Here is a 24,258-nt window from a genome sequence, read left to right on the forward strand (position 1 = left end):
TGAATGATAAGGAAATTATCAAATATCGTTGTTGTATGTACGAGTGTATTATTCGGACAAGACGCAACGATATATGAATTTAACATTATTACGTTTCAGTTTACTGTCAGAATAATATCCTCTGAACTGCAAGCACTGGATGCAGGCAAAATATCTTACCTATCCACGATCCCATATCTTCATCGGTTTGTAGAGAACTGTCGTTCTGTCGTAGTCTCGGTATCAGCACGGCAGTATGCCCAACGCTGATCCCACAGCTGAAGGCTATCATGCCCACTGCCAATGTGATCATGATCTGCAAGGAACCGTTTTGTTAAAAATTGAGTGCAGCATTGTTAAGCAGATTATGACTTAGAGTAAAACAAATAAAAATTACCCTAATATGTTCTTGCGTACCGAATGTATCTGTATGAAATGAAATGAAATGATTAGCCTAAAAGTGTCCAGTTAAGGGCAAAGGCCTCCTCTTATAGAGGGAGAGCTCTGTTTGTCTCACGCGGTGAGCTACTCCGCGTAAGAGATGTTTACAATCTTGGAATTGTTCACTTGGTTCACATTTTGCACTGTTGGATATTGTTCGCTTGTTTCTGTCGCACTAGTTTCAGTCGCTGTTCACTTGTCTTCTTAGGTTTTTCCAGTCTTCCCTATGTCTTGCTCTGCTTGACGGCTTCCTACACGTTCACTGAAGAGGTCGGCACATCTTCTTCTTGGTCTTCCGCGTGATCTCTTGCCAATGCGGGGATCCCATAGTGTGATTGTCTGTGTCCATCTTCCGTCTCTAAGTCGTGCAACATGGCCTCCCCACTTCCATTTGGTGTTGGTGGCTTGCAGTGCTGGATCTTTAATTGCTGACATCTTTTGTAGTACTTCGTTTGGAACTCTGTCCCTCAGTGATAAGCCTAGTATCCTTCTCAGCATCTTTCTTTGGCATATTTGGAGGCTGTTACGAAGTTTGGCAGTGAGAGATCATGTCTGACACCCATATAACAGTACAGGAGTTACGCAGGTCTCCAATATTTCTATTCTGAGTTTCTTGCTGAGTGTTTTCTCCAGTACGATGAACTTGAGAGTTAAGAATGTCTTCCACGCGAGAGAAATCCTTCGTTTTATTTCCTTCTCTGTCTTCTGGTGAAAGGAGACTAGCTGTCCTAGGTATACGTATTCAGACATGTATTGTAGTTCTGCACCATCAATTATTATGGGTGACTCCGGCCCGTTTGACATTACTTGTGTCTTGGTCATATTCATCAGGAGGCTTGCTGATCTGCTTGTATCTCTATACTCTTTATAAATTCTTAGAGGTATGTAAAAGTCTGAATAGTAACCAATGTCCGAAGACGTGTTTTTTTTTCTGTTGTGCAGACTGCAAAATTTTAGGGGACTAATGTCATGTTGGATCGTTTTTGAAAGAATGTATCAAAACGTGCGCTCAGGTGTAACAGATAGTTCATCTCGTTCCGGGTTTGTAAGGACAAGTGTAACCGATAGTCCAGCTTGTTCCTGTATGCAAAGACAGGTGTAATCGATAGTTGAATTCGTTCCGGGTTTTTAATGACAGGTGTTACGAGATGACTTTACCTCAAGACAAAATATCCCCCCCCCCAACATTTTGTGCAGACTTGGAACTGCGCAACCATTTAGCGGTTTGGTCCAGTTGAAAATTCTGTTTTGATAAGTCCATGATTAATGTAACGTAAAATGTAGCACATTTTAAAAATGCTACCACGTAATGGCATGAAATAATTAAAATTAAGCTAGTGTCACATTTTAACCGCAATATTGTGACATTTTTTCACAAATTGTAATCCTGAATAATTTCCACGTTTGTATTTTTCCAGTTATCTTTCTAAAAAGCTCCATCTTCTTACATACGTGACGGGGATATTTGAAAGAATCATTTATGCTGTTGCACTTGACATAAGTCTCAGTTTGAAGATCAACTATTTTTTTACAAAGTGGCTATGGAAGGATTTGGAAAGTAAAAGGCATTGGCGAGGTGGAAATAAAAAGACTCATAAGCATTTGTAGTTTTTGTCAGTGCGAGAGAATAATCAGCCTATAAGTCTATTATCAATGGGAAGGAAAAGAATGGGAACAAACAGTTTCTCGTTAAATATTTTTCAAATTTGATTAATCTTCCTTCATTCGGTGCGATTGCAAGCAAATGAAAGATGAAAGAACCTTCGATCTCAGGTTTAATCCAAATATAGAAGGCCAAAACACCACCTCCGCCATTTTTCAATTTCATTCCTGACTTAATAGTCGTTTGAGAAACCAAGATTTTGAAGTTTTGCTCAGTAAGCCTTCGATAAATAAAATCTACAACCACTACGCCTCTGTCACCCGTAACAAGTAGATACAGGAAATCCTCAAACGTCGTAACGGTGACGAGAACGGTTTCCTGGCTTATCGGAACAAACTTTATACGTTGATTTTTATTGGGTTATTTTACGACGCTGTATCAACATCTCAGGTTATTTAGCGTCTGAATGAAATGAAGGTAATAATGCCGGTGAAATGAGTCCGGGGTCCAGCACCGAAAGTCACCCAGCATTTGCTCGTATTGGGTTGAGGGAAAACCCCGGAAAAAACCTCAACCAGGTAACTTGCCCCGACCGGGATTCGAACCCGAGCCACTTGGTTTCGAGGCTAGACGCGTTGACCGTTACTCCACGTGTGTGGACACATACGTTGACGATACTGGTTTTTTGTGAAGGGACTGGAGTCGAGATGCAGAACGCCGAATATTAAGGTATACAGCGACTTTAGAAATGTCAGATTAATTGAAATTTTATTTTGTAAGTAACATTTTTCCTTCGTCTGGAAGCTCATTTCCTCTAATTTAAGAAATATATAACTTGTACCCATTATCTCAGTAATTTTATAATTATTTGGGCATTTATAAAATAAAGACATTGCACTTCCTATACCTTACGCCATTTTCAGTGTCTGTTTTCTCCTATTTCACATTTTCCGACATGTATTATCATTCCGAGGGGGAAAAAAGTAGACTTCCAGCTGTGCAAAAGACTTCATTGAGGTACCAAATTCAAACTGAAACATGTTGCTATGTTGTAAACTTAAATTATTATTTTTAATCGATTATAATTATTTTATTCCAATAATATACATATCAGAGGTCTGCATCGGACGTTTTCGCTCGAGCGCAAAGTAGTTCATAGCATTATCCGATAGGTAGCGCACATGCAAGATGGGTAAAATTGTCACGAGCGATAAATCGTTGAACGGTATAAGCCGAGCGTTAGACATTCGTTCTTGTTACAGTGATGAACTGTGTAGTAACATCATAGGTGTTTATCATTTCAAAACTTTGCATAGTACAACTACAAAACTTGCTTTAAAATGTAATATAAATGTTGTAGGTAATTTTTTTTTTCCCCCACAAAGGAGTGATTTTGTTTTTGCCACATCTGAGATATGTTATTGGATGTAAATGTAATTATTGTAAACGGAGAACACAATCACGATAATGCAAGAACTGTATCAAGTTTTCTAGTAATAATAATAATAATAATAATAATAATAATAATAATAATAATAATATTAATACTAATAATCTCTAATAATTTTATTAGTGTATCAATCTTTGCGTCTGTAACAGTTGTGCAGCATGATTATTCGTTTTATTATATTTTCTGTGGCGTTATCTCTGTTCTAATATTGTTATTAATCTACTGCTATATCAATAATATTTTGTGAAACGTTTCTACATTGTCGCAGTACTGTATATAGGCGGGGCACTATGTATGGACCTATCATATTATAAATGTGGTAAATCAAATATTGAATAATATTATTAATTAGCAATAATAACTATATATATCGAAGTTTTTCATACTATTTTATTTATAACTTCTTGTTCCTGTTTTGGTACGTTCCATTAGACTGTTCTATTAAACGTTTGTCATAAACGCAGAAAATAAAGCCTTATTTTTACCGTGTGGGCAAAACATATGTGTATCTTATCTGTCGCCTTCCATACAAGATAAGACATGTCGGTGAGATGACCTTGTACTGTGCTTGTATTTATTACGAGCGTATTACGACCGATCGTATCTCACTCGAGGGTGCGACTCTCGACCGAGTTCAAGCGAGCGATTTAACTCCAATGCAGAACTCTGATACATATATAGGCAGTATATAGCTACATGTAGTATATATTTCTAATTTGCTTATATAATGTGGCATACCTGTTGAATGGTTCAGGATAATTAAATAATTTTATTTTGTAACATTCTCCTTATGTAGGAATCATTTTGGCGAAAGAAGTTTTATGCCAAGTCAATTTATAATGAATTTAGGTCGGTTCAAAGTTTTATTGATTTTTTTTTCTCAAAAATATCTTTGGGCCCATAAATTAGATTTTCAAGTTTGAATTCTATAAATTGATTAGTTTACTCCCAAGAAACATGTCACCAAAGTTTGAAAGACATTAAGGGAATAATGCGAATTTTTGTGCTAAGAGTCGACGCATACCTTAACTCGTTAAAGACCAAACAATGCGTATTGATACATAGACGTCAGTCGCTGTCGTTTTCACATACTGTTTACGTTTTAAATAATTTCTTTACGAATTTGCAGAAATGAGAAATGAGATACGAAACAGAATATACTTACTCGAACATAATAATTATATATTAACGTTCAATGTCAGTCTGTCACGAGTGCTGTTATTACTGACCTACTATTCAAGTTTCTGTCGATAATTATAGGTATTACAATATCCATATATCTAACAAAGACAAATTGGCTGGGTTCTTGGTACTGATAAAAACTATTTGTCGAGAATTCCTATTAATCCTCAAATTACGTTTCCTTATCTTCGTCCAGTGTCTCAATAATGCTATAGGCACCTACTGTACTATACAGAGTGGAAGCGATATAACCCTATACGAAGAAGGATGTATTTAGTTATGAGAAAAGGGGAATGAAGTTGAATGTAGGAATAGTTTTTAACTGTAATTGAGAATAAGAGAAGGGAAGTAGGAAAAGAAGTGGATAAATTAGAAGGATGGTTAAATGAAAGTGAAGACACATGAAAGACATAGTAAGAACAGGCTTCAAGGGTCACAGTACGTCTGTTTTTAAAATTGTAAATAGTATGAGTAAGGGACTGATGGCTCGAATACAGAAATGTAAAGATTAGCAGGATCGAATATGTTGAGAATATACAGTAAGGTGTAGTGCCCAATATTCGTCCCCTTGCCTAAATTCGTCCCCCACAGTATTTCGCCCATAATGTGTCGCACCCTGGTGATGGTCAGTAGAGACTATCGCTTTTTATGCAATAGCAAGCGTGCTTTCAGTTGGAGCGAGTGTTATTGTCTGTTTCGTTGTTATTAAGTTTTAAATATCTGGAAGGTGAAAAACTATTCTTCTTATATATTCTCAGCAGTATTTCACAGCCTAAGGTACGTATTTTCATAACATTTTTTTCTCCTATATATAGATCAAAGTGTCTAGTTTAAGAATATATATTAAATGAACCGGACATTGCAGCGTGCTTAGAACGAGATGCCGCCATACTTCTGTGGTGCACATGCCTAAATTTCGTCCCCGGGACGGATTTCGGAATGCTATTTCCATGTCATGTAATTTTATTAAGGCTGTTGTCATTTATATTTCTAGTTGCCTTCAGATGGGAAAACAGAAACTATGGAGCAAGGAGGACATAATAGAAGCTGTAAAACCTGTTAGGGAGAAAAAGATGGGCAACAAATTGGTATCTAATCGACATCAACCTACCCAAGTGACAGAACGTCAGGAAACTGAACCTGAAACTTCAAATTCCGTGATCAGTCCAGAAGATATTCGGAAAGTTCCAGTGATACAGCCATCGTTTTCCAATAGGCGTGGTACAGCACTTCTGGTAACGAGTACACCCCATAAGAACAGTGTTCACACAGCAGCAGAAAAGAAAAGTTAATGAGTCTGAAAACCAAAAGCTACAGCAGACGAGAAGAAATCTTAACGTTGACTTCTTAGTTATTAATAGACATTCTTGGTGTTCTATGTTTTTATTTCATTGTACTATTGAAATAATTGTCATTCAATATGTTAAAAAGTATAGGGGACGAAATTTAGACCGCTTCATTGAAATGTAAAAAATTGCATAATTTCATTCTTCATGTTTTATATTCAATTTGATTCCAAATTTATGAATTTCGAATTATGTGTCTTGTAGTTAAACGTTGAAAGTTCTTAACTAGATTAGTTTCAAGTCTTCAACTTTAATGGTAACTTATATGAATGGTGAGAAAACTAAATGGGGGACGATAAATGGGCACCCTACCTAATATCATAACCCTATCGTGTACATTGAAAGGAGAGATAGATTAGACTCGGCTAATTCCGCAGTACGGGTAATTCCGCAGTAGTGCATATATGATTTTACTGCGACTTTAGCGTGAACGTTAGTTTTGACAGGCTGTCAATAGGAGGCATGTCCTCTGCAGTGCTATAGAAAAAAATCAAGGCTATTGGTCGACACCTCTGTCGGCAATACAGTGAAACGTCGAAAGTTGGCTGTTTTTCGTGTTTTTCTATTATCGCTGCGCTCTCATGGTTAACATTCGGCAGGTCTTTGAGCGGCCTCGTGCATAACATTCGGCAGGTCTTTGAAATTTAATTGCATTATTGTTTTCAATTTCTTATGTCGCCGCTCCAATCACTCGCCTCAATTTCATTATTGCAACCAATAAGCTGCTTGCATTATTAAATGACACCTACTTGTCTAATCTACGTGGAGTAAAACCGAGGTTGCAATGCCTTATTCTGAGGCCGAACATTAAGGTATGTGATTAAAAATTATTATTAAAGAGTTATTTTTAAGAGTTAAGAATGTCAACGTACTTGTATATGAAATAATAATAATAATAATAATAATAATAATAATAATAATAATAATAATAATAATAATAGCCATTTAATAATATATAACAAACTAGTACTTATTCTTATCGAGGAAGTATACGTGACAACGTTATTGTTGCATTTCTGGCAACGTTACAATGTCCAATATAACACGCGGAGGCATTGAACTCATCCGATGTGAGATGTAAACAAAAGGTTACGTATTGCAAAATCAAGCGACCAGATTTAAACTATTTTTCCTGTCAATTCCACAACCTTGATTGCGAAATGTTGGAATTACGCTGCCCGTGTCACGGACCAGCTAGCAGACAGCGATGATTGTCTCTGTACTGAATAATAATCCGACCGTAAACCTTTCTGCATAAAAGCGTTGAACGAAACGCGAGTTGCATTTCATATCCCGTAAATTAAAATCGTGTCCAGACGTTCCTCATTAGAAAACCTCGGCACTGCGATACACTAAGTTGAATGGAAATACAAGCATCACTTAAGATCAGAAGTCTCAAACACCCACTCTCACTGGATATTAACTGAGACAAGACGAGCTAGATTCAACGAGCTAGAAACAGTTTATAGAGTGGCTGTTGCACCGCCATATCTGAAACAAATTGAAGTGCGTCCGCCATTTGATAATCGCCCAAAACAAAGTGGGTGTGGTGTTAAGTAAGGGTCGAGTCCAACAGTTTGACAACATTTCGCTTACATAAATCAGTTCAAGTAAAGTGTAAAAAATTTGATTTAAGTACTAGTAAAGTTGATCTAAAATGCATAATTTTTTGTACGAGATTTTTTGTAAGGTTAACGCTAAATTTAAAACACTTGAGATTTTTTTAGGAGGAAAGCTTAAGAATGATCTAAATAACTTAGTAAAATTATCTTGTACATGCGACGAAATTCCAGCAAATACAATGAAGAAAATGTTAATATTCTGAAGTTTTTTTAAGTGCGACCTGCAACATGGCCTATAAAATGAAGGAATATAATTCGGATATTTTTTTTAGTTGTTTCCCAGTCTCTACAAGTTGCAAAACTTTTTATTATACCAAAATACATTATAGTAAAGAGATAGGTCTCAAAGTAAATGTCGAAAAGACAAAGTGTATGATCATGTCTCCTGACCAGAATATTGTAAGAAATGGAAATATAAAAATTGGAAATTTTTCCTTTGAAAAGGTGGAAAAAGTCAAATAACTGGGAGCGACAATAACAAATATAAATGAAACTCGGGAGGAAATTAAACACAGAATAAATATGGGAAATGCCTGTTATTATTCGGTTGAGAAGCTTTTATCATCCAACCTCCTGTCAAAAAATCTGAAAGTTAGAATTTATAAAACAGTTATATTACCGGTTATAAAACTTGGACTCTCACTTTGAGAGAGGAACATAGGTTAAGGGTGTTTGAAAATAAGTTGCTTCGGAAAATATTTGGGGCTAAGAGGGATGAAGTTGCAGGAGAATGGAGAAAGTTACACAACACAGAACTGCACGCATTGTATTCTTCACCTGACATAATTAGGAACATTAAATCCAGACGTTTGAGATGGGCAGGGCATGTGGCACATATGGGCGAATCTAGAAATATTTATAGTGTGTTAGTTGGGAAGCCGGAGGGAAAAAGACCTTTCGGGAGGCCGAGACGTAGATGGAAAGATAATAATAAAATGGATTTGAGGGAGGTGGGATATGATGTTAGAGACTGGATTAATCTTGCTTAGGATAGGGACCAATGGCGGGCTTCTGCGAGGGCGGCAGTGAACCTCCGGGTTCCTTAAAAGCCAGTAAGTAAGTAACTAAGTAAGTAAGTAAGTAAGTAAGTAAGTAAAAGACATTATAGAATGCAAGTTGGCCTAAATGCGTTAAAGAATAGTTATCTCTAATATTGTAACTTGAGTAAAATAAGACACATGACGTTGTTTTTGCAATAGGACATAATTTATGACCTCCACGGAATATGGATGTGATCAACAAAACTATTTTTCATGTGTCAGGAAAAAGGGAAGTAATTTTAGAAGCATATTTCATTCGGGCTATATTTACTATCACAACCATTTGGTTAAACAAGGATTCAAGTTTATTCCGAAATAGAACGTAATAATTTGTTAGAGATAAATGTTTTAAAATTACATTTTCTACCCACATACCATATTTTAAAAATTTCATGTTATACCCTTTTTCCGGGGAGGTCTTCAATTATGTTTTTTGTCCCTCCAGTCAAAATACTCCAACAATAATACGTCCTACCCAAGAGCTTTGCAGAATTTTGGATGCCAGTGTCGAAATACCAATTTAATATTGTATTACTATTAGGGTTTAATAGAGTTTTAAATTATTTAGTGTTAGTAAAATAACATGTACGAAAATATAATCTTAATTCTTCCCTGAAGGAGTAAAAACTCGTGGTCAGGGAGTTATCTAAACACACACTTAACACAAACAAAAATAATTATTTGACACAAAGTGGGTAAAGAAAAAAAAATATAAGAATAAATTAACTTTAAAAATACAATTTCAATTTTAACACTTTTAAATCATACAAATACATACACATATTAAATCAACATATATTCTTTAGCAATTAAATTCCTAACGCCATTTTAGAAATTTCTGATACTAAAATTTTCCAAACTTGGGTATTTTTCAATTATTTTATTATATAACCTTGGACCAAAGTAGGTACCATGGCTAAGAGCTGTGCTTGTGAAACACTTTGGTTCCTTTAGTCGTATAAAATCGGATCTTTTAGTTCCATATTTATGATGATACAATTTGAAATTATTACGATTTTTATGTATGAAGTTTAATAAGGCAATATAGTAAATCTGTTTAATTTTCAAAACATTGAAATCAGTGAAGAGAAGCTCGGATGAGTATCAATTGATTTATTAAGGCATATTTTAATTATTCTTTTCTGAATAAGTATTAGTGGAGTGAGATTAGAATTACAAGCATTTCCCCATCCCAAAATTCCATATTGGAGAATGGATTGATATAAAGCTAAATAAATGAGACCTAAAATATTAACTGGTAAATATGACCGAAGTATAAAAAAGATATAAATTTTTTTACGTAATCTATTGCATAAATATGTAATATGTTTATTCCATCGTAAGTGTTGGTCTATTGGAATGCCTAAATTCTTAACTTCTGACGATTCGGTTAATATGGGACATTCACAATTTTGAGAAGAACAATCAGAATGATGAATTTTGAGCCTAAAAGAAGATTATAGTTCTTTTATTCGTATTTAATTTAACCCTTAAATAATTGCGCCTAACTTTGTAACATTAGAAGTCATGCGGGATGTTGCTGACACCCGAAATATAATTGATTCTTATGGGCTATTTAATATGTAATATTAAATTCTGATCAATAATAATGACAATATTACATATAGCCTATGTCACTTCTTTCAGTGGTGGACATTTATAATTCTTACGATCTAAACAATTTTCATTGTGTAATGTCTCTCAGTAGAAGAAAATGGATATTATAAACTATGAATGACGAGATACATAAAACAATTTGTACACACTGCCCGAAACGTTACTTTGCACTCATATAGTAATTATAGTAATGTAATAAAGAACTGAATTTGAATGAAATAGAGTTTATACTGTACGTCATATGGCAGTATTTTGTCTTCGCTAACGTGTAGAGATGTGTGCAGCGATAATTGGACGTCTTAGACTGTCATTTCTGACACATCTGTAGAAACTACAAGGAGCAGTGAGAATGTAATGCCTCTTATTTTTTTCTCTTTTAATATACAAGAATATTATTAAATATTGTAACAGTCACAACAATCACGATTACTTTGGAATGTAATCTCCATCTTTTTCCACAGTTTTTTCCACCTTGAAACAAGAAAATGTATTTCAATGCGGTAAAAATCACAGTTCCTCTTCCTCAGCCATTAACGCACGGTATTTTCAGTGTTTCTTCTTTTTCAAAGTGATGTCCACGATGAGCTTCCTTTACTGGACCGAAGAGTTGGAAGTATGATGGTGGTAGGTTAGGACTGTATGGTGGATGAACCAAGACTTTCCAACAAATTTTCGCAATCTCGCCACTGGTGTAGCGACAGGTGTGTGGTCTTGCATTGTCGTGCAAAAGAAGAATATCCGCCGTAACTTTTGATGGGTGAACTCGCCGAAGACGTGCTTTAAGCTCCTTGAGGATTTCGACATATTGGACAGAATTTATTGTGCACCTCTGCTCCATAAAATCAACCAGAATCACACTCTTCGCATTCCAAAAGGCTGTCGTCATAACTTTCTCTGCAAATTACACAGTTTTGAATTTTTTCTTCTTCTGCAACGTTGTGTGATGTCATTCCATCGACTGCCTCAGGTTAAAAAAACATGAACCCAAGTCTAATCTGCAGTCACAATTTTCTTCAAGAACTCCTCCCCTCCACACTGTAGAGCTATAACAATCAATCAATCAATATTCCCATCATTCCTAGGTGGAACACAGGGCTCTCAGAAAGCTTCTCCATCTGACTCTATTCCTGGCCAACGCCTTAATCTCACTCCATGTCTTCCCCATCGTTTTTGCTTCTGTGAGAACAGTTCGTTTCCATGTTATCTTGGGTCTGCTACTTCCTCTGCTGCCCTGCGGATCCCAATCCAATGCCTTTCTGGCGGGGTCATTTGGAGGTCGGCGAAGTATATGTCACAGCCATCCCCACTTCCTATGCCGAATTTCAAGTGCAACTGGTTTTTATTTAGTTTTTAACCATAGGTTTTCGTTGGATATCTGGACCGGCCAGAATATTTTTATTATGTTTCTCAAACATCTATTAATAAAAACTTGTAGTTTATTGATGATATCTTTAGTTATTTTCCTGGTTTCACAGCCATACAAAAGCACGGAGCGCTATAACAGGTCGAAGACTATTGTTTTTCTCGCCTCTTTATTGTGGTCGGTCAATACTTTTGGTACCCAGCGTGCACAAAATTTGGAATATACCATTTTATCAATAATGGACATCACACTGCCTTAACGATGGAGAGTCTGCGACACAATTCATCTGTTGTTGCCCGGTGGTCATCATGAATTATGTCCATTCGCTGCATATTGCGTGGAGTCACTGCAGTCACTTTCCATCAGCCAAAGGTGTGTCCTCTTCAGCTCCTTTACAGCGACGAACCCGTCATCTAACAGTGCTGACATCCACTGTTGCATCTCCATAAACCTTCTTCAGCCATTCATGAATGCGAATGGGCGTTTCACCTTCTGCATTCAGGAATTCTATCACATGACATTGTCTTATACTAAGGCCTTGATCTTATACTTAAGTAGATATCAGCCACTTTCTAAACTGATGAAGTGTTGCCATCTGTTGATTTAGGAAGATGTTACTGCTACTACTACTACTACTACTACTACTACTACTACTACTATGGCCTAACAGCCCAATGTTGGGCCCTAGCCTCCTCTAGCTTCTTCCTCCATTTTTCCCTATCCATCGCCATCCTTCTCCATTCCGCGCTTCCGAAGATGAGTCTGGAGTCAGTTGTAACCGCATCAATCCACCTATTTTTAGGTCTTCTAACAGGTCTCCTCCCATAAACATTTCCTTGAAAATTTTCTTTGGTATTCTCCGCTCTTCCATTCTGTAAACATGCCCCACCCATTCCAGTCTCCTCAGCTTGAGATATATATATATATATATATATATATATATATATATATAATTTGAACTGGTAATGGAAATTATGGGAAAACGGCTGAACGGATTTTAATAAATGATCTCTCATTTTGAAGCTTGGAACCCAAAGTTTTTCAGAAAAATAGTAGATTTCAGTGAAATGTTAATCTTCCTACATCATTTTCCTATTTTCCAAAACCCATCTGTCGTCAGTTTTGAGAAATAATGGCTTTTCAGAATAAAACAAAGTACATACTACAATAAACAATAGGCTATTATACGAAGGCCATGACCTGCAGGATTATTGACAGTTCAAATTCAATTGGTTATTAAAAACTTCAAGACTTACTAAAAATAATTTACAGGTGTGCAATTTTCTGAGTACATCTGTATAATGGATATTAAAATCTACAAAACTTGAGATGGTTTGATGATATTATTACCATTATAAATGAAATATTATTATAGTTAATGCCATGATGTGACTATTTTGTGAGTACATCTGTATAATGGATATTAAAATCTACAAAACTTGAGATGGTTTGATGATATTATTACCATTATAAATGAAATATTATTATAGTTAATGCCATGATGTGACTATTTTCCATTAATTATACATTTTAATGCTATATTAATGATATGAAAGTGAAAAGTTTTGGGGTTATATAAGTAGATGTAGAGAATATCTTAAATTAGATCTTCATTTCTATAATTTACTGAGTGGCGGCTATTTTATATAAACCACAAACCTTACGTAAGATAATATTGTTATTAAAAATCAAATATTTTTTTTAGTTATTAATCAAGTGGGGTTGGGTCTTTTTCATATCCTTAATGGCGGTGTGGTGTAGATATTTATATGAGTCATTCTCTTCAGTAATGGCTCGAAAGTTTCACCTACAATCCATAATGACCTGAAATAGCTACCAGTATTGCTTTACTCCCGCATGAAAAACCCACTGATCGTCCTGACATTGTTACTTGCGTTTTCGCGTTGAAACTCAAAAACTGATGGTGGACAAGTTCAAGAAAAAGTATTTGGCATAAAAAAACATTCAGAGGGAATATGTTTCATTATTATGGAAGCAAATAACTTTCAAACTGTCTGGTATTCTTCATTGAAAATAAAATCGGAAAATTTTTATTTGAACGTCTAATGAACTTAGTTTGCAGCATTTGCACAAGCCACTAGTATTTATCGATTCATATAGTTCATACAGTTCCTGGTTGTATCGTATTCTCCATTGTTGATTCTCTTGTAGGACCGAATATTGTTCTGAGTATCTTCCGTTCGAACCTCCCGAACATACCTTCTGTTTTCTTTGTTAATGTCCATGTCTCACAGCCATAACATAATATACTCCTAATTATAGTTCTGTATATTCTTAGTTTATTTTTCTTATGAACGTAATTGGACTTTAAAATCCCCAAAAGTGAGAAATATGTTCTATTTGCGGCTGTAATTCTAATTTTAATGTCCATTAACTCATCATGTTTATTTGTAATCAATACTCCCAGGTATTTAAATTCATTTACTTCTGCAAATTTACTAATATTTTTATTGGGCTGTATGACTATTCTATCTCGGTGTCTAGTTTGTACCATCACTTTTGTTTTATCTTCGTTTATATGCAATCCAACTCTTGATGCTTCTGACTCCAAGTCCTTAAAAACCTCTTCTACTGCCTGAACTCTTCGTCCCATGATATTTAAGTCGTCTGCATATCCAACAAGATGTTACTCCAGTGGACTGTAAATTTTTCACATTACTAACTTATTTAAGGAAAAAAAATAGGAGGCATTAATATTTGACCGACCTCGTAGTTGCACATGGTAAGTGTGAATATTTTTAATACTCTGTATAATATTTTTCTCTTTCTCGCACAACATAGGGACTGATTTTCTGAGAGGAGAGTGGATGAAGAATAATAATGCAATTCGTATTTTACTAACCAGTCTCACTGCAGTTACAATACTTTTAATTAATTTGTCATACTGAATAACAGCATGACATTCCTGTCGTCTTGCCTCAAACATATGTGTTTAAGGTACTCCCTCTCGCGACGAACTCTCGTCCTCACTACATTTACAATCAGATCTCATGCTTAACTGGGGGAGGTGTGACTACATAAATTCTTGTAACAAACACAGGAAAGCAGGTGTTTAGCGTGGCTAAGATTGGGGGCATGGAAGGTTAATAAAATCGTCAACGAAGAAGGGGAGCGTCTTTGTCCGCTTTGCAGAGAAAAGGACTCCTATAAACATATTTTATTACAATGTTTCGAATTGGAACATGTACGGAGAAAATATCTACCACCCTCGATGCTAACTCAAAATAGGAGTTCGCTTGCATGTCTTGACCTCATGGGTAATAGAGAATGGGAAGAAACACTGGATTGTTTCTCTTGAAGACGAGAAAGATTAGAACTTCAGCTGTTGAAGTTTGTGACGCGAACTGAGGAAGGGATAATAGTATCTATCCAACTGTAAACTTTTAAGTCTTTTAGGTTAGGATATATTATATAATGTGTTTTATTGTGCCATTTTCATTTTAATATGTGTGTTCTTTTAGAGAGTAGTTGGATATAATCATAGGTGGGGGGAGGGAACTTACAAAGTAGGACTTGTTTTAGTTACAAAGCACGTATAGTCAGAAGACCCGTGCATTGGGTTTTAGAGAAAATTATGATAATATAAAATCTGTATGTATAATATTACTCAATAAATCAATTTATTTATCTATCTACTTTTAATTATGCATTATTACCTGTGGAAGTAGAGGGCGTAATACCGGGGTGTGGTTTTGGTTGCTTACAATGTCCATATTTTCAACCAGTCCGTCATCCATATCCCTGTAAAAATATAATATAAAACACCGTGAAGTATTTCGCATTTGTCGTATTCAACGCCTTGTATTGGCGGCAGTGTAGCCTTTGAAATAAATACTGAGTTGCAGACCTACTACTTTCCCTTGAATTCACATAGTTGTTAATTTAAATTATATGTACAGGGTGCATAAAAATTGAGCCGATAAATTTCGTGAGCTAAGTGTACCCAGGAAAGTAATTCTTAACCATAAATTCATATCCGAAAGAGCCAAAATATTCGTTGTTGTCAATTCAATTGTCTTCAGATAATTCTGTATATCGGGCCTCAGTATATCACGATTTTTAGGCAGATGTATCTAATGACGAACAAATTGTGGGAACGAAACCAATAGAACAAATGTATTGTATAAAATATCTAGGTATAACTTCGACTAAAATTTCACGTTTGATAATCACATAGTCCAATAGAGGAAGCCTTCATTGTTTGGTACACGCTTTTAACACTAGTATAATCACCGATAACTTTATAATAAATTCGTTATTGTGTTAATATTATAAACTAGTCAGCCATGTCATTTGTAATATTAACACAGTAAGAAAGTTATGTTACAAATATCGAATACCATTTTGTGTTTTCGTTCTGTAACCTACATTTTTTAAATACTGAACGTGAAGTATCATCCTGCGTATTGCTGAAAGTCGTGTGAATGGTACACCGGAGTTAAAATTTCATTAGATTGTATAAAATGTTTGAAAATAATAATTTCCTCAAAATCTAACATATTTTCTTCATAAAAATGCAGGTACAAATATGGAATACTATTAACAAGTTACAAGATTAACAAAATTGCAAAGTGAAAACGGCTTCTACTAAGAAAAGCATAGAACAACTATTCAGTATCTTCATTAGAAGCTTTTTTGCAAACCGTAGTACTGAATCCACATGAATCGTCTCTCACATATTTTCTCGAACTTGTTTTATGGTTTCTTGCATTGTCTTTTCATTCAACTGTTTTTAAGTTTGTTGGAATGTTTTTCCCTCTTACTACAGGTACCAACACTATTAACGAAACAGAAAACCAGGGTATGAAGATGGAATACTGATAATACTAGTATTTCATATTTGTGACACACTGATGTAAGTTATAACCTCAAAATAAATCATAATTAAAAACTAAATCAATTAAACATACATTGCTATAAACATAGATTTTATCTCTTTTTAACAATTTACAGTATATCATTAATATTTCTAACATTGAGGAATAACAATGTTTATTAAGGAACAGAACTTACCGCCAAAATTTTCACTTTCCTCGAAACCGTAATAATGGTAACGTTTCACCAGTTCAGCTTCTAACTGCAAACTAACACATTCCTGCGAAAAATTTATTAGTACTTAGTAATTTGGAAGGCTTTCACTAGAATAGAACAAGTCTCAGGTCGTATATCACCATAGCAAGACGTAAGGCATAATTTCATACTACATTTTGACATACTACTATTAAACTTAATTCCATTTGACACACTTCATGTTGACATGCTACTATTAACCATAATAATTCATTTTGACATGTTGTCTATTTACTTGAGATAGATCAGTATCTAATATTGAGTACCTTTATTTTCTCTACTGCATAAATACTGAGAATGGAATACCATTGCATACGAACGCCTATTGTTGCATTTTCCATTGATACTAATAGCCTCTTACTACATTCCAGTAAATTTTATGGCAATACTTATAGAAAACCGTGGCAGGTGAACTTATACAAACGTCTAGAGATAAAGTGTATTTATCATATTCAGGTTTCCTTTACCATAAACAACGCACAAATCAAATGAATGGAAGATATGGTTATGCATAAATAGAACTGAGTGTACGGTAGAGATGTCAAAGAAGGAAACCCACCCAGGGTGGTAAACAGTCAGCATACACGTGCGTCCGACGTAGAACTGATTGAAGCAAAACGTTTAGTTTTGGCAATGAAAAGAAGAGCAACTGAATATCCTGAAGAACCTCCGGCAAGAATTTTGCGCACGTGAACGAAAGATTTCTACCACACCTACTAGAAAAAAGACGCTGAGTACGTTAATGAACCGCCATCGCCAAGTATGTATGTCTGTATTTATTCGCACTGCAGTGGGTATATACCCGGTGGTAGTGGTAACTAATTACACTCAATAATGACAATAATTAACTTATTAATTAAAAATACAGTTAATAATAATACCAATAATTAATAATAACAATAATAATAATAATAATAGGGAATATCCTAAATTAAAGATACATTACGTGATATTAGAGGAAAAATAACTGGCCACCCTACCCCATTTATCTCCTGGCCTAGTTGCCTCATAAGTGGTGCCTTCTTGTATTGCTTGTGAGGTTCAAACATGTCTTCGGACGGTTAACTAAACAACACATGTGTAAACTGCGTCCACCACTTTGGAGTAATGGTCATCATGTCTGACTGCGAAATTAGTGGGCTCTGGATCGGATTCTGGTTGAGGTTTTCTTCCTAGGATTTCCTCTAACCCATTAAGAGCAAATGCTGTGTAACTTTTGGTGTGGAACCCTGGGTTCATTTCATCATCATTGTCTTGAACTTACTACCCCGAAATCCAAGAAGTCTTGAAGAATTATATTTAATTCCATTTGTCTATAGAACTACCACGAGGGATGAAAGGTTTCTTTTATACGATAATTTACAAGATAAAATGCAACAAAATGCATTATTTTCGTCAGTAACGAGAACCTAAGACGTCTAGGGCAGTCAGAAGTGTGGTTTATTAATGGAACCTTTAAAGTATGTCCCCCAATTATGACACAAGTATTCACAATACATAATTTTATCAGGGAAATGCTTCCCCGTTAGTTTATGCTCTTTTAACTGTTAAAGAAGAAGTACTTTGCAGAAAATTATTCATAGAAATTATGCACTTTTGCCAACAGAATAACTTTTCTGTTCAAACTAATACCATCAAAAATGATTTTGTGATGGCAATAATTAATGCTCACACAGCTATATTTCCTATGGCAAACATTCGACTCTGTTTCTTCCATCTTGAGTAGCGTTTATAGAACCATTCATTGAAGAGGCCTTCAATAAATATATGATGATGATGATGATGATGATGATGATGATACAACATTCAGGACTAATGTTCATCAGACGTTGAGCTTAGCGTTCATATCCATAGAGTATGTTTCAGAAGCTTAAGATGAGTTATATAATTAAGTTCCGGAGGAATTGGTAGAAGTAATGGAATACTTTGACAGCACATACTGTATAATACATCAGAGGAAGATTTGCTCATGGAAGAAGGCGAGCGATACCTCCACGCTATTCGCCGGATTTGTGGAACGAACATCTTGCTGCAGTACATAATGAACCTAGGACAAATAATTTAATTGAAGATCGGCATAGGAGATTTCAGCTACTGGTAGGAAAACATCATCCCACTTTGTTATCCGCCATAAAACAACAAGAAGTACTTATTATGAACACGTTGCAGTCCCTACACCAAAGTAACAAAGTTTTAGCACCTTCATTTTGAATATAATCCACCATCGAGACAAGATGATTTTTTTTTTTTTTTTTGCCAATGAGATTGGTAGAGGATTTAATTGATCAGATGTGGGAAGGCAAGATGCCATATTACTTGAATGTTTCCTGGGTCTCCCTCTGTTCGGTTCCTTGATGGAGTAAGTCATCCAGAGTTACAGAACACTGTGATACCCGTGTGCGTACGGAAGTAGGATCAACATGAGAAATTTGGAGCCAAATTACTTTTGTGATTTTCAACTCCAAATAGCGCTTAATAATTTTTTTTACTGGACTTAGGTCTCTAAACTGTTCCTATGTTACGTAGCACACCATGGATTGCTTCGACTGGTAAAACGTATTTCGAAAATGAAGCATGAATAACGCATAAATAATGCTATCAGGACTAATGTTACACATATTTGCCAACGTGCATCGCGTGACACAGTATATATTTTTTTAAAATAATATGCCTAGGTGAATTAATATTGAAACAAAAGGAGTAGGGATAACCAATGTTATTCCCCTTGCTAACAACTCTATTCCTGCTTGTATATGGTTTCCACAACCCTTCAGTATCTTTCTTTTGTCATCCCAACATTCGTTAACATTTGTCTGTCTTCTTTTGCTTTTGTTTAACTTATGAATTATGCCTGGAGACAATGATATAGCAGGGACATCAGCCATCTGGCCAGCACAGCCAACATTATTCCACTAATACAAAATTTTTGACGAACAATAAATGGACTTCCAGTTCAGATATTGCCACGAGACTACAGTACTTTAAAGTCATATGGATGTGCAACATTATTCCATCAAAACATCACTTTCGGAAAAAGTGGCGCTTACAGCATTATTCTAGAGACCTCTTCAATTCAAAATTACGCTCTGCCACAACTTGGCTCAAAACATCTCACTGCACAGTGACATTACACTGAAAAATATGATCCCGTTGGTTCTTGTAAAGCTGATTCTTCAGCGGAGTAAATATTCACCGGACTAAGGTCTCCTAGTGAACTTTGAACTTTTTTTTTGTTTGCTCCTATTGCTGACTTCACTGAACATTTTTCTACTCTCCCGAGGTATCGTATCCACAGTCACAGAAGCAAAGGAATTGCTTATTTCTTCCGGAAAATGGTAGGAATCAATTAGGCTGTCAACATTATATTCTAAGAATCTTTTCTAACTTCTATGTCACATTAAGCAGACGGATAGGATTTTCGACGAAAAGTCTCCGATTTATATCTTAATTATATTTTTATCACCTTGGATAATTTTTAGTCCTAATTGTGCTATAATATTATTTAAAAGTTCGTCATTTCGTGATTCAGCACTACTCCGGTACCAAACTACAAAAAGTTACCGGCGAGGTATAGCCCGTCACGCCAATGAAAATAATTAATATCTGTACGCAACCCAGCAAATAATATTTCAAACAGGTAATGACGTGAGGATACAAATATAAAATTGTTTTGACAACATAGAGCAGCTGGTATTTTATGATTCAAATTACAGTCAGAGTTTTTGTAACAAAATATATAATACATCTTGATTACACAACTTTTAACACTATATCACTTTGGAAAACGTATTATACGTCTTTCACGTGTTAAATTTTGTTACCTTGTTAACATGTTTCGGCCTGCTATTGGCCATCATCAGAACTGGTTGTTGCTGGTCTTGGCGCCTTTTGTTTTGTTTCCTGTGGGGGTGTGTTTGTGTAGTGTAATGTGGAGTCAAAGAATGTGTGTGTTCTGAAATTGAGTTGTTTGTTGAGAATTTCATTTGGATGTGTTTTCATGTGTTTGTATATTTCGTATTGTTCTAGTGTGTTTAGTTTCTGGCTTTTTGGTTGGATGTGTAGAATTTCCACGTCTCTGTTGATGTCTCTGTATGTGTGATTAGCATTTGAGATGTGTTCCGCATATGTGGAAGTGTTTTATAATATTGTTATGGCTGTGATGTGTTCTTTGTAACGTGTTTGAAATGATCTGCTTGTCTGTCCTATGTAGAAGTTGTTGCAGGTGTTACATTCAAGTTTGTATACGTCTGTGTGGTTGTATTTCTTTGTGTGTTGAGATGTTTTTGTAGAGTATTATTTGTTCTGTTTGCGATGTGGTAATTTAATTCTTTAATGAGGTTGCAATCTTGTGTGTATTTTTGTTTTCGTGTGTTAGTGTAATGTATTTTTGTGTTCTTGTGCTTGTGTTGTATTCTTATGTTTTTTTTGTGACTATCTTTTGTCTTTCGTATTATGTTGTCTATTATGTTGGGGTTGCATCCGTTTTTTTGTGCTATGTATTTTATTGTGCATAGCTCTTTTTTGTAATCATGTTGGTTCATTGGTATGTTGAGTAGTCTGTGTACCATTGTTCGGAATGCAGCTTGTTTGTGTTGTGTTGGATGGTTGGATGTGTTGTGTATGTGTGTTTTTGTTGTTGTGGGTTTTCTATGTACTTCGAATGTGTGTTTGTTGTCTACTTTTGTTATTGTTTATTATTTTTTTATTATGTGATGATTACGCCTACATCAAAGAGAAGGGAGATACAGGATATCTTATAAGCTGAGTATATTAATTTGGCATACTATTGCAACATGATTTACCTTAATAGACTGCCAGTTCATAGTCTGCATGTAATAAGTGGGGCAGAAAGTACTTGCGTCAGAAGGCAAAAGGAAGTAAGCGCCAAAACCGGATTTTCAGGTTACAGTTGATTCAGCTAATCTATAGCATCATTTTATCCTTGTTTTGATCATGGTACTTCGGAAAAGTTGAGAATATATTCAGATATTCAAAGGAAATAATCATAAAACTGTGTGAAAAGTGGAACATTTGTCTCAACATGTCTCAAAATGAAGATTTTGGACATTCTTCCTTCTGGCTTCTGACTTGAGAGTAGTGTTATCTAGCTTTACTAATGTGTGTTTGTTGTCGATTTTTGTTATTGTGATGTCTAGAAAATTTATGGATTTTTTTGTTTTCCATTTCTAATGTGTTGTGTAGCTTTGGGTGTATTTTGTTTATGTGTTGATGCTGGTTTTTGATATGTCTTTTGTTTCCTTTGTATAGTATTAGTATGTCATCTAAGTATCTGTGCCAATATATGATGTTGTCTGCGTATTTGTTGTGTCTTTGTTTAGTATGTATGTCTGTTCTGTGTGATGTATGAATATTTATTTCTGCTACTATGCTGGAAATGGGTTATCCCATGCGTAGGCCTTCGTTTTGAGTGTAACATTTATTATTGTATGTGAAGTAATTTTGTTTTGTGAATATGTCTGTGATGTAGATGATTTGTTTAATGTGTTCTTGTGGTGTGTTGTTTTTTAGCATTTGTTCTACTATCTGTAATGTATCATATCCCACACAGTACAACATTAGCAACTTTCGACATAAGTAACCTGCGCACAAACATATCCATAAAAAATACACATCCATTATTACTACCAATGTTTCGAGGCCACCAAGACAGCTACGTGATAAATACTATTGTATACTGTACATAATAATAACAACACAAAAACTTAGTTTCAACCGTGAAGCAAAAATATACTATACTCTGCGCATTTCAAACTGACAGATCAAGGTCACGCACGAATCACAGAACTGAAAACTGCGAACTGAAGCACAGGTGCAGTAATCCCGAATGTCCCAATATAATTTAGTTGAGGAAAATAATCCAGGAGTGGGGTAAGCACGCATGGAAAATACAGTCCATTGCTTGACCTTGATCAAACAGTTCGAAATGCTCTGAGTATAACTACCCTTTTCTTCAAATGAAGTTTTGCGACAGTAGTAGCGTTTTTTGTAACCATTACTGTCGTGTGCCGATACACTTTACTTGATCCAGTCTCAAGATAAATAAATAAATCAATAAATAAATCAATGAATGAATAAATTAATGGATGGATTGATTGATTGATTGATTGATTGATTGATTGATTGATTGATTGATTGATTGATTAATTAATACTGCTCCTTTTCACTGGCTGAAACATCAGTGAACAAACATTAGTTTAGTTTAAATCGCAAGAGCGACAGTTTACTTTGCCTGAAACGAGCAATTTATCTTTTCTTTTCTTCGGATGTAGAGGATGTTTGCAAAGTCACTGTGTGTTTCGACTGTGAGCTTATAATATAATATATCGAGGCCAACATGCCAGTAGAGGGTATCAACAAAACTGTAACTTAGATTACAATCATTTGAATATAGAATTATTTTTCCTGTCCTTGCCTACTTAACAGGGTAGTTTATTCGATCCTTCCTCATGTCCACTGTAAATTTCAAAGATTGTTTTCTAACATAAATAGGTTCCATTAAAATATTTAAATATCCCTTCATTTGCTGATATGCTCTTCTGGTATGATGCCCTTGATATGTTGAAAGTGATGGCCCTCTCATCAATATACACCTAGATCCATTTTTTTCAAACACTTTCAACATTTCTTGCGAAATGCTCCCTATAAACGCTGTTGTTGGAGCGTATAGTTCATCAAGTTTGCGTGAATGATATCGATTACACTACACAGTTTTCTTCTCCCCATAGATAGGTTAAATTCTGGAGATATCATGTCTGGAGACCGTGGAGGCCAGTGAAAATTTGTGCAGATCTCTCAGCCGTATGTGCAGTTTCGTTGCCTTTTTGGAATAATGAGTACTTGATTTCATCCCAAATGTGGCCAATGAAATTGTACAGGGTGTCACAGCAACGGCGTTCACTATTTATTGTCACATTACAGAAATATGAGGAGCAATGCGATGTCTGGAAATTCGAATCCAGACTCCAAGTTCCTGTTCAAGTCGTTGAGTGGCGTGTAGGCTAATTGTGAGGATTGTCTGACTATCGCATTCGCGTGTTATGTGATTTGATGTAGCCGGAAAGGTGAAACTAAGTCTCATCCATGTAAAAGTAACAAAGCGTATTAACACTTTTCTCTCGAAAGAAATTGTGAAACAATTCACAGTAGCTTTGTCGTCTTTAGTGGTCAGCTGTTTTCACTTCTTATACTCTCACTACTTGCTCTGACCGACATGCTAAATTATGTAGGTAAGAAGATATTGATGGGCTCCGCACCATCAATCAGAATACCCAGTAACTTCTCTGCCAATTAAGGTGATCTCCTATTCCGTTCGTCGTTCTCCACTTATGGCCGAATACACCAATCGGTTAGAATGCGTGGTTAGTTACTCGTGATTAATTATTAAGAATATAAACCGATGCACCATCAACTTCGCTTGGTTACGAAACCGCGATTAGTTGCCGTGTGTTTATTTCACTATTATTCCTCACCTAGCAATTCATCGAATTATTCAGAAGGCAGTGA

The 24,258-nt window shown here is 35.4% G+C and overlaps 1 protein-coding gene across 2 annotated transcripts in view; it reads right to left on the reverse strand.

The window, feature by feature from the left end:
- Positions 1-24,258, reverse strand: part of LOC138712304 (facilitated trehalose transporter Tret1-2 homolog) — a 61,631-nt gene that overhangs the window by 21,034 nt on the left and 16,339 nt on the right. The window contains exons 2-4 of one of the 2 annotated variants that reach the window (XM_069843929.1): positions 16,678-16,759; positions 15,321-15,405; positions 160-295 (exon numbers count right to left, since the gene is read on the reverse strand). In XM_069843929.1, coding sequence (XP_069700030.1) covers positions 160-295; positions 15,321-15,401 — 217 coding nt within the window. In that variant the 5' untranslated portion in view covers positions 15,402-15,405; positions 16,678-16,759. Of the gene's footprint in view, positions 1-159; positions 296-15,320; positions 15,407-16,677; positions 16,760-24,258 lie in introns of those variants that run through there. The other variant, XM_069843930.1, reaches the window with a different exon arrangement.

Source organism: Periplaneta americana, chromosome 13 (assembly GCF_040183065.1).
Source record: "Periplaneta americana isolate PAMFEO1 chromosome 13, P.americana_PAMFEO1_priV1, whole genome shotgun sequence".
Taxonomy (NCBI): Eukaryota; Metazoa; Arthropoda; class Insecta; order Blattodea; family Blattidae; genus Periplaneta; species Periplaneta americana.